At 43.9% G+C, this 15,668-nt stretch overlaps 2 protein-coding genes across 2 annotated transcripts; one reads left to right on the top strand and one right to left on the bottom strand.

The window, feature by feature from the left end:
- The first annotated feature begins 873 nt into the window (after nucleotides 1-873).
- On the top strand, nucleotides 874-9,043 carry LOC115760671 (protein transport protein Sec24A). The gene is made up of 11 exons (XM_030702137.1): nucleotides 874-1,449; nucleotides 3,018-5,290; nucleotides 5,534-6,013; nucleotides 6,072-6,198; nucleotides 6,257-6,756; nucleotides 6,822-7,047; nucleotides 7,108-7,730; nucleotides 7,797-8,029; nucleotides 8,095-8,192; nucleotides 8,252-8,390; nucleotides 8,448-9,043. Exons 2-11 carry the CDS (start codon nucleotides 3,053-3,055, stop codon nucleotides 8,557-8,559), a joined length of 4,776 nt encoding a protein of 1,591 aa, XP_030557997.1. The 5' UTR covers nucleotides 874-1,449; nucleotides 3,018-3,052; the 3' UTR covers nucleotides 8,560-9,043.
- A 1,497-nt stretch (nucleotides 9,044-10,540) lies between these two features.
- Nucleotides 10,541-14,865, bottom strand: LOC115760670. Its single transcript, XM_030702136.1, has 8 exons — nucleotides 14,776-14,865; nucleotides 13,783-14,705; nucleotides 13,703-13,712; nucleotides 13,062-13,327; nucleotides 11,640-11,679; nucleotides 11,000-11,559; nucleotides 10,915-10,942; nucleotides 10,541-10,857 (listed from the first exon to the last, which is right to left on the bottom strand). The coding sequence occupies exons 1-8, from the start codon at nucleotides 14,788-14,790 to the stop codon at nucleotides 10,801-10,803; spliced, it is 1,899 nt and encodes a 632-aa protein (XP_030557996.1). The 5' UTR covers nucleotides 14,791-14,865; the 3' UTR covers nucleotides 10,541-10,800.
- Nucleotides 14,866-15,668: the final 803 nt, after the last annotated feature.

The raw sequence follows: 15,668 nt of genomic DNA, 5'->3' as shown, positions 1-15,668 counted from the left end.
GTAAACTGCAAAACAGAGAACACCTAAAAGAATACCTTTTACGATATGAAAACACATTATGCTATATGTAATACGAAAGTTGTAGATTACAGAAAAATGTTAGACATTTAAGCATAGAAATTCTATTTTTTAAATAAAAGACTCTAATAGATGAAATACAATACAAATGATATCTAATAGATACAAGTACTATTAACAATTAATTCCTGTATTCAAAACTTTAGGCAACAGCACAATTGATTTTGTCAAATAAAACAAATAACGTTAACTTTAGTATTATATATATTTTTCAATTTCATTGTCACAATAATAAAGACGAAAGCTTTACTTGCAAACCCGCAGCTAAGACTCCAACGAAATGTCTGCAAAAAGCAAAAAATCAATTTATAGTATTCAAATATAGTTAGCATATAATTTAATTGGCATTTGCCAACATTTCAACTACCGCACGGCAAAGCTATATATTTTCTTTGTAAACTACCGAATACTCTCACGCAAAGTTAACGCAAAATGAAACGAATAAAGAATATTACGCTTTTAATATTGTTAAAAATAATCAAATATACACAAGTATACAGACAGCCACATATGAATAAAAAAATATGAAAGCAATACTGAAATGCCTGCATACAAATATTTTAACGAATTTCTTCCTAGAAGTTATACAAAAATAAAACACACTACCCACATAGAATTAAAATCATCCATTATATGATTATTACAAAATAAACATTGTTAGTGCAAATAAATATCATTCGTTCAAGTTTTGAAAATTTGTGAGTTACGCGCCAAAGAGTTCGTTCATTTGAACCTGATTTGTAAACAGTGGCAACGCTGCAGTTTGACATTTAGTAGTGGTGCCAGCTTATTTCACAAATTGACGTGGCTCTAAATTTTAGTGTTTAGGTGTATTTAGAGGCTGAAATTGCAATGCAAAAAGTTTTGCACGCAATTGGTCCATTAAATTAAACGGTGAATCGGTGCTGGAACAGTGTTTAAATAAATTCAACAAGTACGCACCAAATACATACGCGAAAACGCGAAAATCGCTCACTGATTAACAGAGAGCGAGAGTGATTGTGTGCGAGATAGAGGCCGAAGCCCGCAAGGCAGCGCCGTTGTTCATTGTCAGCAAAAAAAAAGAGAGAAAAATAGAAATTTCGTTTGTTGCGTGCCAATTGCAAAGGAATTATTAATACAAAGCGCCCCATTGCAACTGCAACTGCAAACACAATAGAAGAAAAATACACACAGCATTGGGCGAAAACGCAGTGAAAAGTGTGTGCATGCTACAGAAGTCAATTAACGAGCACAGGGCAAGAAGAAGAGCCAACTACAAAGTGCAAGTGCTGGTCAAGTACACACACACACACATACACACACAAACATACGTTCCAACGCCCTTTTTCCAGCGATCCCATTAGTTTGGCAACATTGACGACAAGAAAGGTAAGCTTAAAATAAGGAAAATGCCCTTCCACTCCGCTCACTGCCCGGCAACGACGACGACGACGACGTCATCAACGTTTGCTGATAGAACAAGTTGCTCTGTACTATGCCAGCAAATAGTAGTTAGTCTTATCACATGGCCAATTACGGTTGATAAAACGCAACACATTTTCAACAGCTTTGTCAGAGCGCATAATTAGCAGCAGCAGCAGCAACTGATCAGCAGCAAGCATCAGTAGCAGTAAAGGCATACAAAGCTTAAGCTCACTTCCAATGTCGCATTCCCAGTTCAATAAACGCTTTATCAAGTCCACCGACTTTTTAAAACCAAATCTGCGTCGCTTTTGTTCGCTTTCGCAGTGTGTAAATTGAATACCACGTAGCTTGACACATTCTTCCAGTGAAAAACGAAAAGTTATCTTTGGGTAGCTGCATTTTGAATACCCTTACAGACTGTATATTATAAGTACATATATGTATATATATCTGTAGCTAAGCTGTTTGAATACAATTTGCTTAGTTTTGGAAAACAACTTTTTGAGAAGTAAAAAATCGAATTTTTGAGTGTTGGAAAGTTACTTTTTCGATCGAATGAAATTACGCTCTGTTAATTATGCACATTATTTATTTATAATAATCAATATTATGCACTTAAGCAATCGCTTCTGTGCGGTTAGTTAAATTAACAAATGCCGAAATACCTCAAAAATAAAAGCCAGAAAACATTTTTTGCCATACTTATACCCTGTAATAGGGCATAAACTCCATAAAAAAGCTGGCAAGAAGTTTAAGAAAAATTCGTTACGCAAAGTGCAATGCAAATGGCAATTAGCCTGCATCAATGTGCTGTCAGCTTTTGTTGTTAATTGGAAATTTAGCTTGTCCCGTTATATATATTTTTCTTTTTGGGTGTTATCGAATTATTGTTGTTATTGATTTAGGCTATATGTATTATTCAAATGAATTGTGCCGGAAAATAATGGTGCCAAAGCAAAGTGCCATCTAGCTAAATAAATAAAGTTTTGTATCTATTATATTTGTATTATTATATACTAAATATGTTCAATGTAGTTCATATAGCTTCTGTTCTTGTTGTAGTTGCTGTTGTTGTTGTTATCTGAGCACGTTTGGCAGCGATTATGCATAGAGCTGAGTCAACTAGTTCTGGTTTTATAGAGGTTCTGCCATTGAGACGATAAGATAAGGCAACAACAATAGTTTCCCCAGCTGCGGCCTTCACGTACAGACCCAACACGTCAAATTAGACGAATGCGTGCGGCAATCAATTTAAGATATTCCAAACATTTATCAGACATGAGCCAGGTATTCCATATTTCATAAAGATTTCCATTCCAAAAGCGTCTTCTACAGCCACATCTAATGAAACAGATGATAAGTTTCTCTCTCCGGCCAATGCCAAAATAGGTTACCCGTTTCCAATAAGCAAAAACAAAAGTTATATTCAACTGTTTTGCTGTAACTTTTCACGCTTACACAAAAGGTTGCCTTTTTCTACCCCTGCTCTCTTAATTCTTTACTTACTCTTCTCTCTCCTTCTACCTTTTCAGCTGCATTCCATGAATTGAATTGTGCCCAACGCAGAATGTCAGCATACAATACAAATTTTGTGCCACCCGCGCCAAATGGCAGTTCCGGCAGCTTGGTTAATGGTCAGCCGCAGCCGCAGGAGCAGCAGCAGCAGATTTACCTGCAACAGCAGCAGCAGCCGCCGCAGCAGCAAAAGCCTGTTGCACCGCAGAAGCCAGCCCATCATTTCCCTCAACAGCCAACGCAGTATCCCATAAATGCCACGCCCACTGGCACTGCACTGCCGCCACCTCAATTCAATAACAATGCGATGAACAAATTTCTGCCGCCACCCATGAGCAATGGTCCAGCGCCGACGGCACCGCTCACCAATCTGCCCGTGCATCTGCGTCCGACCACGCTGAACGGACCCACAGCAGCCGCCACGCCAGTTGCGCCCATTACCAATGGCAGCAATGGCAGCAATGGCGCACTGAGCGCCAACTCATCGCGCACGGCATCGCCTGGTCTGATCAGTGGCAATGCTAGCTTGGTCTCGGCGGAGGCAGCTGCACCACCAAAAGTAACGCCATCCAAGCAGCAGTTTGTGGCGGGTCCCTTGGGCAACTCAATGCAATCGCTGCAGCAGCAACAACAGCAGCAGTCGAAGGGCGCCTCAAGCACTACGATGCCGTCGGCTCAGCAGTCATTCACTGGTCAATTGGGACCCACGTTGGGCGCCTCAATGCCGCCGTCTGCCGGTAACTTGGGCGCCTCAATGCCGTCGCAACAACTGACGATCGGCCAGTCGGGTTCCACGTTGCCGCCACCTCAACAACCGGCCAGTCAATCGGGCAGCGCATTGGGCGCCTCAATGCCGCCGTCTGCCAGCAACTTGGGCTCCACATTGGGCGCCTCGATGTCGTCACAACAACTAGTGATGAGTCAGTCGGGCGCCACATTACCGTCACAACAACAAACGATGAGTCAGTCGGGTTCCACGTCGTCACCACCGGCCAGTCAGTCGGGCTATGGATTGGGCGCCTCAATGCCGCCGTCTGCTGGCAACTTGGGCGCCTCAATGCCTTCGCAACAACTGACGATCGGCCAGTCGGGATCTACGTTGCCGCCACCTCAACAACCGGCCAGTCAATCGAGCAGCGCATTGGGCGCCTCAATGCCGCCGTCTGCTGGCAACTTGGGCCCCACATTGGGCGCCCCATTACCGTCGCAACAACTAACGATGAGTCAGTCGGGTTCCACGTCGTCACCACCGGCCAGTCAGTCGGGCTATGGATTGGGCGCCTCAATGCCGCCGTCTGCTGGCAACTTGGGCGCCTCAATGCTTTCGCAACAACTGACGATCGGCCAGTCGGGATCCACGTTGCCGCCACCTCAACAACCGGCCAGTCAGTCGGGCAGCGCATTGGGCGCCTCAATGCCGCCGTCTGCTGGCAACTTGGGCCCTACATTGGGCGCCCCATTACCGTCGCAACAACTAATGATGAGTCAGTCGGGTTCTACACAACAGCCATCGGCGAGTCAGTCGGGCGCCTCAATGCCGCCCCAACAGCTAGCGATCAGCCAGTCGTGTCCCACGTTGCCGCCACCTCAACAGCCGGCCAGCCAGTCGGGCGCCTCATTGCCGTCCCAGCAGGCGCAACCACCCGTCAGCCAGGTCTCCAGCATAGCTAGCCAAATGCAGAACATGAATTTGAATCCCAGCAATGGACCCAGTCCGGCAGCATCTTTTGCGCGTAAGGATTACCGTGGCGTGGCAAAGGGCCTAGCTGGGCCCGTTCCAAAATTGGACACCAGCGGCGCCAATACATTGCTGGCATCGAGTGGACTGGCGCCCAGCCTGCCCAATCCCATGGCTGTGCCGTTCAATGCCGCTGTGCCCCGCAACGGGAGTCCAGCGAACGTGTTTGGCGCCGTCTCGGCAGCACCTAAGCTGGTACCAAGGCCAATGCCGCCCACCGGACAGAAACTGGCATACGGCATACCAGCTCCGGCAACAGGAGCGCCAGCACCAGCACCAGCTGTCGCGGAGCAGAACAACAATGCGGAAGGTGCCGCTGCGCCGCCAACAGCGCAACGGCCACCGATGTGGCAGCCGCTGGCTGGTGCTATGCCCGCCATGCCGACTGCACTGCAAACGCCGCAGTCTTTTATGCCGCCGCCGCTGCCGTCAAATCAGCGTATGCCATCGCAGGTGCAGCTGCCGCCCTTTGGACCGCCAACAACCATGGAGCAGCAGCAGAAGCAACAGCAGCAACAGCAGCAACAACAGCAACAACAGCAGCAACAGCAGCCGCAGCAGAAGCAGCAGCAACAGCTACAGCAGCAATTGCAGCAGAATCCACAGCAGCAGCTTCTGCAACAGCAACATCTGCAGCAGCAGCAACATCTGCAACAGCAGCAACATCCTCCACAGCAGCAGCATCTGCAGCAGCAGCAACATCTGCCACAGCAACAACAGCTCCCCCAGCAGCAGCAGCAACTGCCACAGCAACATCCTCCACAGCAGCAACATCATCTGCAACAGCAGCAACAGCTCCCCCAGCTTCAGCAGTATCTGCCACAGCAGCAACATCTGCCACAACAGCAGCAACAGCTCCCCCATCCGCAGCAATATCCGTATAAGCAAGCGTTTCCACAGGCGATGCCACCGCTGCCACAGCAGCAGCAACAGCAGCAGTTAAGTGCACCCGGAATGTTTGGCGTGCAGCCGGGCAGTGCGCCGTTACAGTATCAGGCGCAGGGTGTGGCGCAGCAGCCGCTGAGCGTAACGCAGCAGGGTTTCAGTCGTCTGTGGGGCCAGGATACCGTTGATCTGATGCAGAACCGGCATATACTGTCGCCGGCAACGCTTGCGCCGCCGAAAGTTGTGCTGCACAATCAATTCCACGAGTCCATCAACTGCAATCCCAGCATTATGCGCTGCACGCTGGCAAAAATCCCGGAGAGCAATTCGTTGCTGCAAAAGTCGCGTCTGCCGCTCGGCATAGTCATTCATCCGTTTCGCGATGTCAACGTAAGTGCTTGAAATCTTTTCAAATTAACAAATTGTTAACGATTTGCTGTTTCCGCAGAGCCTGCCCGTGATACAGTGCGTCAATATTGTGCGCTGCCGCCTGTGCCGCACCTACATTAATCCGTTTGTCTACTTCGTGGACAGCAAAATGTGGAAATGCAATCTCTGCTATCGCGTCAATGAATGTGAGTTGAGCCAAGCTAATGAGAAGATTCCAATTGATTAATCTACTCCAATGCGCAGTGCCCGAGGACTTCCAGTTCGATCCGGCTACGAAGACCTATGGCGATGTGACACGACGACCCGAGGTGCGCTCTAGCACCATCGAGTTCATAGCGCCGTCGGAGTACATGCTGCGTCCACCACAGCCGGCCATGTATCTGTTCTTGTTCGATGTGTCGATAATAGCGCAACAGAGCGGCTATCTGGAGTCAGCCTGTTCGGTGCTCAATCGCCATTTGGACGAGATGCCGGGTGATGCGCGCACCCAAGTGGGTTTCATATGCTACGATAGCTTTGTGCACTTCTACAGCATGGCCGAGGGCCTAAATCAGCCGCACGAGATGACCCTGCTGGATATTGACGATCCCTTCTTGCCGCGCCCAGACAGTTTGTTGGTTAATCTCAAGGAGTGCAAGGAACTTGTAAGGGATCTGCTTAAGCAGTTGCCCAAACGCTTTGCTCACACCCATGATCCTGGCTCGGCCCTGGGTGCGGCCCTGCAAGTGGCCTTTAAGCTGATGGTAAGTGCTCGGCAGCAATACAATTGAAGCATCTAATGTATATAATTCTTAAACCACGTACACAGCAAGCATCTGGCGGACGTATAACCGTATTTCAATCGTGCCTTCCCAACAAGGGACCCGGGGCGCTGGAACCGCGCGAAGATCCCAACAATCGCTCGGCCAAAGATGTGGCGCATCTGAATCCAGCGACAGATTTCTACAAGCGTTTCGCTCTCGAGTGCTCCGGCTATCAGATTGCAGTCGATCTGTTTCTGATGAATCAACAGTATAGCGACATGGCCACCATATGTAAGTCCCTTCCCATGGAGCAAATATATCTGTGTACTAATCCTTTGTCATGTTGCACAGCCGGCGTTAGCAAACACAGCGGTGGTTGTGTGCACCACTTTCCGCTCTACCAGAGGACCAAACAGCATATGGTGGAATCGTTTAAGCAGTGTTTCAAGCGCTATCTCACCCGCAAGATCGGCTTTGAGGCGGTGATGCGTATACGCTGCACACGTGGCCTGCAGGTGCACACATTCCATGGCAACTTCTTTGTGCGCAGCACGGATCTGTTGTCGCTGCCCAATGTTAATCCGGATGCCGGCTATGGCATGCAGATATCGTACGAGGAGAGCCTAACCGATGTCAAGACCATTTGCTTCCAAGCGGCGCTGCTCTATACGAACAGCGAGGGCGAGCGACGCATACGTGTCCATACTGTGTGCCTGCCGGTGACCTCGTCCCTGCCCGAGGTAATGCATTCCGCCGACATGGAAGCCATTGTGGGTCTGCTCTCCAAAATGGCAGTGGATCGTTCGACAGCATCGAATCTATCGGATGCACGGGACGCCTTCATCAATGCGACCATCGACGTGTTCAATGCATTTAAGATTGCACAAAATCTGCCCTCCGGCCAGAGTGGCCAACTGATAGCACCACGAAGCCTGGCCCTGCTGCCCCTCTACATTTTGGCACTGCTCAAGCATGTGAGTGCCAACCCATTCTAATAATTGTTGGTTGTTGTATCTAATTGTTGCTCTTTTATCTCGTAGCCCGCTTTTCGCGTGGGCACCAGCACGCGCCTGGATGATCGCGTCTTTGCGATGGACAACATGAAAACGATGCCACTGGATCAGCTCATGAAGTACATCTATCCCGAGCTGTACAAAATCGATGCACTCGTCTACCATGTGCGCAACACCAATGTGAGCACAACGCAGGAAGACGACGACGATGATGATGAGCTGCTGCCGGAAATGCAACGCCTGCAACTATCTGCGGAGCAGTAAGTTTTTACCCCCACCCCTAGATATCGATTGAACTCTCTCTAATTGCTCCAATTTCTTGTAGCCTGGACTCGCGTTCAATATTTTTGATGGACTGCGGCACGCTGATTATGATCTATGTCGGCATTAATGTGCCCACCGATGTGCTGCAAGCTTTGATGGGTAAGTTAATTTAAATGATTGTGCCAATTATGTTCGATATTAACGCAACTCATTTGCAGGCATTAGCTCGACCTCTGAACTGGCCGATTACGTATACGGTTTGCCCAACGTGGTCAGCGCCGAGAACGATGCTCTGAAGCGTTTTATATTGCGTCTGAACTACGACAAGCCCTACGCGCCGCTAGTGCAAATTATTAGGTGAGTCCCAATGAAGCTTTTAACAAATCAAATGCTTATTTTATTTGCTTCTTGCAGGGATACGAGCACTGCGAAGGCGCAGTTTATTGAGAGATTAACGGACGATCGCAGTGAATCTAGTTTGTCATATTATGAATTTTTGCAACACATTCGGGCTCAGGTTAAATAGTACATAAGTCGAAAATCCTACTACTATTGTATGCAACATAAATACGAGTTTATCCGAACTTAAAAAGAAAAACTAAACAAAAAAGTAAATTTAACAAAAACTCTGCTGACTAAAAGGTAGACAGGCAAGCCGGGCCAGGCGGGAGGAGTTGCTGCAGCCAGCTCATATTCACATTAGATACGCATCATATGTTCATACAACCCCCCACCACCACCATCACCACCCCCTCCCCTCACCACGTAACAAAGATATGTAAAACTAAGTGCATAAGACAAGTAAATGAATGAGAGAAATGTTAAATAGAATAGAACTAAGTAACAGCTAGAGCTGCACATTGCGAAGATCGTAGCTCGTTCTAAAAATGAGAAAAGAGCGAAAAAAGAGAAAAGAAAAACCTAGTTGTCCTCCTTGATATAGATAATTAAAAAAGTGCATATATTTATTTATTTGTTGATTTGTTGCACTAAAAATAAATAAGAAACAAAACAACTTACAAAATAATTACAAAAACAATAAACAATGAAAGCTGTCACAATTTTTTTTTGTTAGCCTGCAAATACTTGTAAGAAGAGTGAAAAGCAAAGTTATTTATTATAGCAATAAACCCAAATTGTATATTGTTTTTAGTCACACAAGTGCTTTGCGTTTCCAAAAAACAAAGCCTTTAATTATTATATATAAAACCATATTATTATTTTTTTTTCTGCAATTATTCAATTTGTTTTCCTATAATATTTAGTTGCTTGCTTGTTATTGCTTTGATTTTTGCCTTTGCTTCAGCTGTTTTCTGTAGTATTTATTTTCCAAATAATCATTTTATATAGTCTAATAATATAAGGTATTGGATTGACAAATCGATGGTATGCAGTTAGTTCGTTCTAAAGTATGTAGTTAGCCAACTTATTTCAATGTTTGTATCGGGAACAGTAGCTATATATAGTTGGTATTGTTTGATAATGCATGGACTGCTAAGGGAGCGTTTGTCTTAGGCTTAGAAAACCAACATATATTATGCATAATGATACAAGTAAATAATTGAAAAACACTTAGGTAATTCAAGGTGACACACACACACACACACACACACACACGCAAAGTAGTTGCAGGAATAACTTTTATACGATTCAAGGAATTGCGAATATTCAATTTAACTACCGCGCGAAATAAATTAACGTATGTTGTACTATAAACTATAAATCATATATAATATAAATAGAAAGCAAAAATTAAATTTTAAATAAAGTAAATAATTTGTATGCCACCATTTGTCCAAATACTATTAACTATTGCCCGGCTCTGCCCGGATCACGTTTTTGTTCTATTCTACAGCGACTGAATTAGTCCTAAAATGCATATCTCTTTATTTACTCGAGATATTGTCTGTATGTATGTATGTATTTATTTATATATGTATGTGTGTGTATGTATGTATGTATGTACGTATATATGTATGTTAGCAAGTAAATTGTCTTATAAAGTCGAATTTGTCTTGTTGCGCGGCAAATTTAAATAAGACTACGTATTTATTAAAGCTGCTCTCCTCCTCGATTCTCAAAAATGTAAGTAAGGCTTGCAGGCTTCACCCATAAATTAGGCGCAGGCGGCTTCAACGCTGGAAGCTGAGGACCCGGAGGAGCACCAAGGGGGCGGAGCAGGTAGGTATGTATGTATGTATGTATGTATGTATGTATGTATGTATGTATGTATGTATGTATGTATGTATGTATGTATGTATGTATGTATGTATGTATGTATGTATGTATGTATGTATGTATGTATGTATGTATGTATGTATGTATGTATGTATGTATGTATGTATGTAGGTAGGTATGTAGGTAGGTATGTATGTATGTATGTAGGTAGGTAGGTAGGTAGGTAGGTAGGTATGTATGTAGGTATGTATGTATGTATGTATGTATGTATTTATGAATGAATGCATTTATTAATGTTTGTATATATATTTTTAAGTATTTTCACATGAATTTTGACCAAGAATAAGGTTGGCAGGCCTTGCCCCGTGGCATGTTTCAAATAAATTCTCTCCAAGATCTTTGAAAATGAGTTTTGAGCCGATCGCACGGTAAGGAGAAAACTTTCATACAACCGTTTTCCGCCAATTTACCACTGTTGCGGGTGGAATTTCCCAAATCTACGAAACACGTATTCATTAATTTCTTAAGAGAGAGCCTTGTTTGAAGCAAATCGAATCAGATAAGGTGACTATAGTGGACTGTGCCTTGATCACCAATCAGCCAGTTGGTCAGGACAAAGTCCGATCTTCGTATGATGAAAGAAAATCTAAAAAATTCATGTTTTTGCATTAATGAAATTTATTATTCAATGAGATGTTGATACATAGGCATCGCAGTCCAACCAAAGATTTCTACAAAAAAAAAGAAGTATTTACAATTGAGTTGAAAAACTTGTAATCAAGACTTACGGATTGAAGAAGGGCGACCTTGGTGGATATTTTTGTTTTGCAGGTGGATTAAGAAACACAGCTGTCCTCTGTTTCGGCTGTGCAGGAGGAGGAGCCTGGGCAAACGTCTGCCCCACATTGTGTGCCAATTGTATGTGTTTCTCCAGGAAATCAAGGCTCAGGTAGACATTATTGCACTGTTCACATTGAAATCGATTTCGAGTTTCGATATCCTTTTTAATCAGGTGTGCCGCATGGAAACGTTCGTGGTGCTTATGCAACTCCTGTTCGGAGCGTAAGCTTCGGCCGCAAACATCGCAATTGACAAATTTTGTAGTTGTATTTTCGGGACATTCCGCAAAGTGAGTCAGAAAGTGTTGCTGCAACTCATCAATGTCCGTGAACAGCTGCTGGCATAGGAAACAGTTAATGCCACCCTCCTCCAGCTCCACAATGCGACAATCGTCATTTTCGCTCTCTTCCATTTGGGCAGATGTTCTCTTATACATTTGTCGATTTCGTGCTTCGATAGGAATTTGATCATTTGACAGCGATGACAATTGGTTCAGCATGTCTCTCAGCTGCAAAAGGTCAGTGTTGTACATTTCTTAATTACTTATACTAATTATACAGATGGCACTCTTATAACTCTTATACATACATACATGCATATTGAACGCCATGTTGCTGCCAAGGTTACGCTGAAGCCTCGAAATTTATGCAAATAAACTGACTCAATATGTATATATAACTGTATACAAGACTAAATACATATTTGTTTCTTAAGCGATTACAGTATTGCGGGGTTCTTTAAAGTTTCAATTGATTTTGTGTTTCTTTGCATCCGTTTCCTAGCTCCGTCTCTGTCGAGCATAAAAATAGAACTGCGAGCAGCGCAAAGCAGAAGCGCGTTTCAATGCGATATTAAGATCCTAAGGGTGTGTGTCTGTTGTGTGTGGGTGTGAGTATGTATGTGTGTACAATACTAAAGGCAAACGAATATGAAGGTTAAAGTCAAAACAAACAAATATCGTATTGGCCCTTATCTATGCATAGCTATCCTACGAACAGTGTGTACGTATGTATGCATAACTGTATAATTCGGCATAGCCGTATTTACATGCACATGTGTGTGTGTGTGTACTTATGTATGTATGCATCGCGACATGCTTAAAACTCTTCTCATAATTATTGTGCCGCAATTTGTTGAAAGTCTCATATTTCTATTGACGAAAAAACTATTAAATAAAACTGGAATACATAGAAATATGTATGTATGTATAATGTTCCAAATATATGTATGTGTATTTTCCACTTTTGGTTCCTATGTTCGTATCCCGATCTGAGACATTCTTTGAAGAGCTGAACCCACTTATGACTCGGGTTGTTGGTCAAATGTTAAGTAGATTCTTGAAGATTCCCTTGATAAAATCAAACGGGCTCAAGCATTATCTGACGAAAATGATTAGTTTCCGCTTCAAAAGTCCAATTAACATTAATCATGCCTAGATAAAATTGTTCACAATGTAAGAACAACTTTCAGCAAATCTCAGAAACGATTTGGCAATGAAACCAACAAATCGTCCAAAAATAACAAAATAACAGTTATTTTTGAGATGCGCAAAATGAGAAAACCTTGCGAACACATGTTCGCCAGATGTGCCGTTAATTTCTACCCCTCACTGTTATTCTATACGATCGTAGACTGTACTTTAATTTAAATGAATATATCTTCGAAAATGTATATAGATATCTATATGGAAGAATCGGTTCAAGATATCTTCAACAAACTCAACAAGCTTTTCGTATTCTGCTTATCCTAGAGATATCTTTTAAAAGATAAAACACTTTCTTAAAAGAAATCTATTGAACGATTCGAATTCAATACAATGTGAAGACTTGACCTTAAATATATAAAATTCTTGATAGTTTGGATCGCTTGGAAGCGACATTATACTTACCCCATGCAAGTACTTAAGGAAATAAAACAGAGTTCTTTTATAATGAAACATATATTATATATATATTGCATCGTATTACTTAGTGTTAACACAGATTTAAAATATGAATTGAGTGTACTTACAGTCCATTCAACGATTCCACACGCAAATGTAATATGATCGAGAGCCTGTTGCTTTCCGGCTCAGGCCTGGATCCCAACTGAAATGATCGCAACATTTTAATGCTGATCGAGCGACGACCGATCGCATTTCCAGCTTTATCAACAGCGTTTTGTTTATTTCCATTCCATTTTTGCATTATCAGCAGTATTTTTTGCACATTCAGATTCAATCTATATAGTATATAAGTATATAGTCTGTGGAGCTGGGCAAATAAAGAACTCATCAGCTTTTGCGATTTTCAGTTCGGTTCGTTATTCGTTTTGGTGTCGCATTCGGTTTCCGATCTGTCGCCTCTTCACGAACTACGCGAGGAGTTCTTATCGTAGAATATATATAAATATAAGTATATATATACATTATATAAACTAGATTGTTCAGATGCTCTGAACAGTGGAAGGAAATACATATTTGAACAGCTTAGCTGGCAAGTAGGAAAAGCTATCGCTTGCGATAAGCTTCGACTTAAACTGAACTGATTTAAATATTAAAAACTAACTTAGGATTAAGAATCTAATCTATAGATTATATCGTGTAGCCTTATGTGGCGATTCTATGGTTCCAGCGCCAATTCCTCTCTCTATATGTACGCATCGTGGTCCACCCAGAGATTTCTAAAAAAAGAGTGTCAAGCTGCGTATTATAAAGGAAACATTTCAACGTGCTTCACATTCCAGGACTTACGGATTAAAGTAGGGCGAACGCAGCGCGTACTTCTGCTTGGGCGGCGCCCTCAGGCTGGTATCCAGGGCCGTGTCGCTGGGTGGCACGTATTTCGCGGCGGATTCCGTGGCCGGGCTGTAGTTGGCCGCCGCAACGGCATTTAACAGATTCGTGCTATAAACGCAACGTTTGGGCTGATCCCGCTCGGCAGCAAGTGCCGGACGTGGCGGACATGGAGGACATGGAGGACATGGAGGACACTCCGGGCGGGTCTGTTCCAACTGTTCGCCGTGCTTGTAGGCCATGTGCTTGAGCAGAAAGCTGTCACGCCTGTAGCTCTTCCTGCAGATGGGGCATCTCAATTGCTTTCTGGTCCACCATTTATCGTGGGCTTCATGGGGCAGGCGGTGCTGCTTCAGATGTGCCTGCAGGCACATTGTGGATCTGATGACTTTCGGGCCCTGTGTCGGTGGATCTGACATATTCTTTGTCAGCTGGCTGTGCACACCGTTTACCTTAATCCCGGCTGGCGTGGGCAGGGGGCACGGATTGGGTGCCTCCACTGCAGGTGATCGCCCGTGGTAGTTCAACTGTGCGGCGTGCATGGTCAGGTGCTCCCGGAGCCTGTCGATGTCATTGAAGGGTTGTTGGCACAGAAAGCAGGGTATGTGGACTATATAGCCCTGAGGGGGGTAGGCGCCGTTATTCTGGGCCAGGATTGCGGTCAGGAGCGGCATGTTCGGCTGTTGCATGCCCATGCCCAGCGGGGAGAGTGGGGGAGTGACTAAAAGCGGCGGCACTGTGGCCAGATTCTGATTGGGATGCCAATGCCATTCGCCAGTAGGTGGCGCTATTGTGCCAACGAACTCTACATCATTATCATCACTATCATCATTGTGTAGAGTTGGCGCCGGGCTCTTGGGCAAATCGAATTTCGTGTTCAGCTGTTTTCGAATATGCCAATCAAATATTAAACACTGCTGTCAATTAGTTTCAAATAGAAGCTTAACTTACAAGTTCGTGATCCATAATACTAAGTTCTTATCTCTGTGCAGTGGGCAATTCTTTTGATGTGTCTTATCAAACGCTAAGCTCGAGTTGTGTGCATCTAGAAATTTCACAACGAACTGAGTTGAATTTCTTTTCAAACGTTCCTTATATACTTCACACGGATGCGCGCGTACACATACACATGCACGCCACCAGGGCTTATGTGTGTGTGTGTGTGCTTGCTATGTTTATAAATAGATTCTGTCCTGTTTCAATTCTAGCTCATTTCCCTTATTTGTGTTCTTTCTCGCAACTTGCGTTTCTCCTTTCTTTTGCAGCAGCGGCTATTTTATAACTGTTCTATAGAAGTGCACGGACACTGCAAATACAACGCGGAGGAGCGATGCACGAAATCAAAACATAACCCCCCCACTCCCACACACACGCACGCACGCACACTAATTAATATTCGTCTCATGCTTGTGTGCATGCATGCAAAGATGTATACATAGATATGTTTCTGTGTATTATACATACACACATGCAACAAGTCGCAGATCTTTGGCGAGATTCAATTGAATGTGTATGCATGTGTGTGTAAACGTTCAATAATTTCCGGCGATAAGCATTACAATTTTATATTCGCTTTCTACACACGCAATATAATTGTAGATTTTTTTAAAACCGACGCGCGCTGATTATTAAAGTCTCCACTCGGCGATAGAAACCTGTTTGCTGCGTCGTCGTTTTTTAGCTTTTCGCGGTGTAGCTGACTTAAAAGAAAGGACATCTAAGCAAATGCCTGCACACAGTGCAAATGTCTGTATATATTTGTAGATAAACAAGATAAACAACTATCTGCATAGATAATAAAAAGTGGCATGCGCACTTCTGCAGCACTTAATTGCGGCGTAAGT

This window comes from Drosophila novamexicana, unplaced genomic scaffold, assembly GCF_003285875.2.
Source record: "Drosophila novamexicana strain 15010-1031.04,08,12 unplaced genomic scaffold, DnovRS2.1 tig00000462-arrow-pilon, whole genome shotgun sequence".
Taxonomy (NCBI): domain Eukaryota; kingdom Metazoa; phylum Arthropoda; class Insecta; order Diptera; family Drosophilidae; genus Drosophila; species Drosophila novamexicana.
This window is presented reverse-complemented; position numbering and strand designations above follow the sequence as displayed.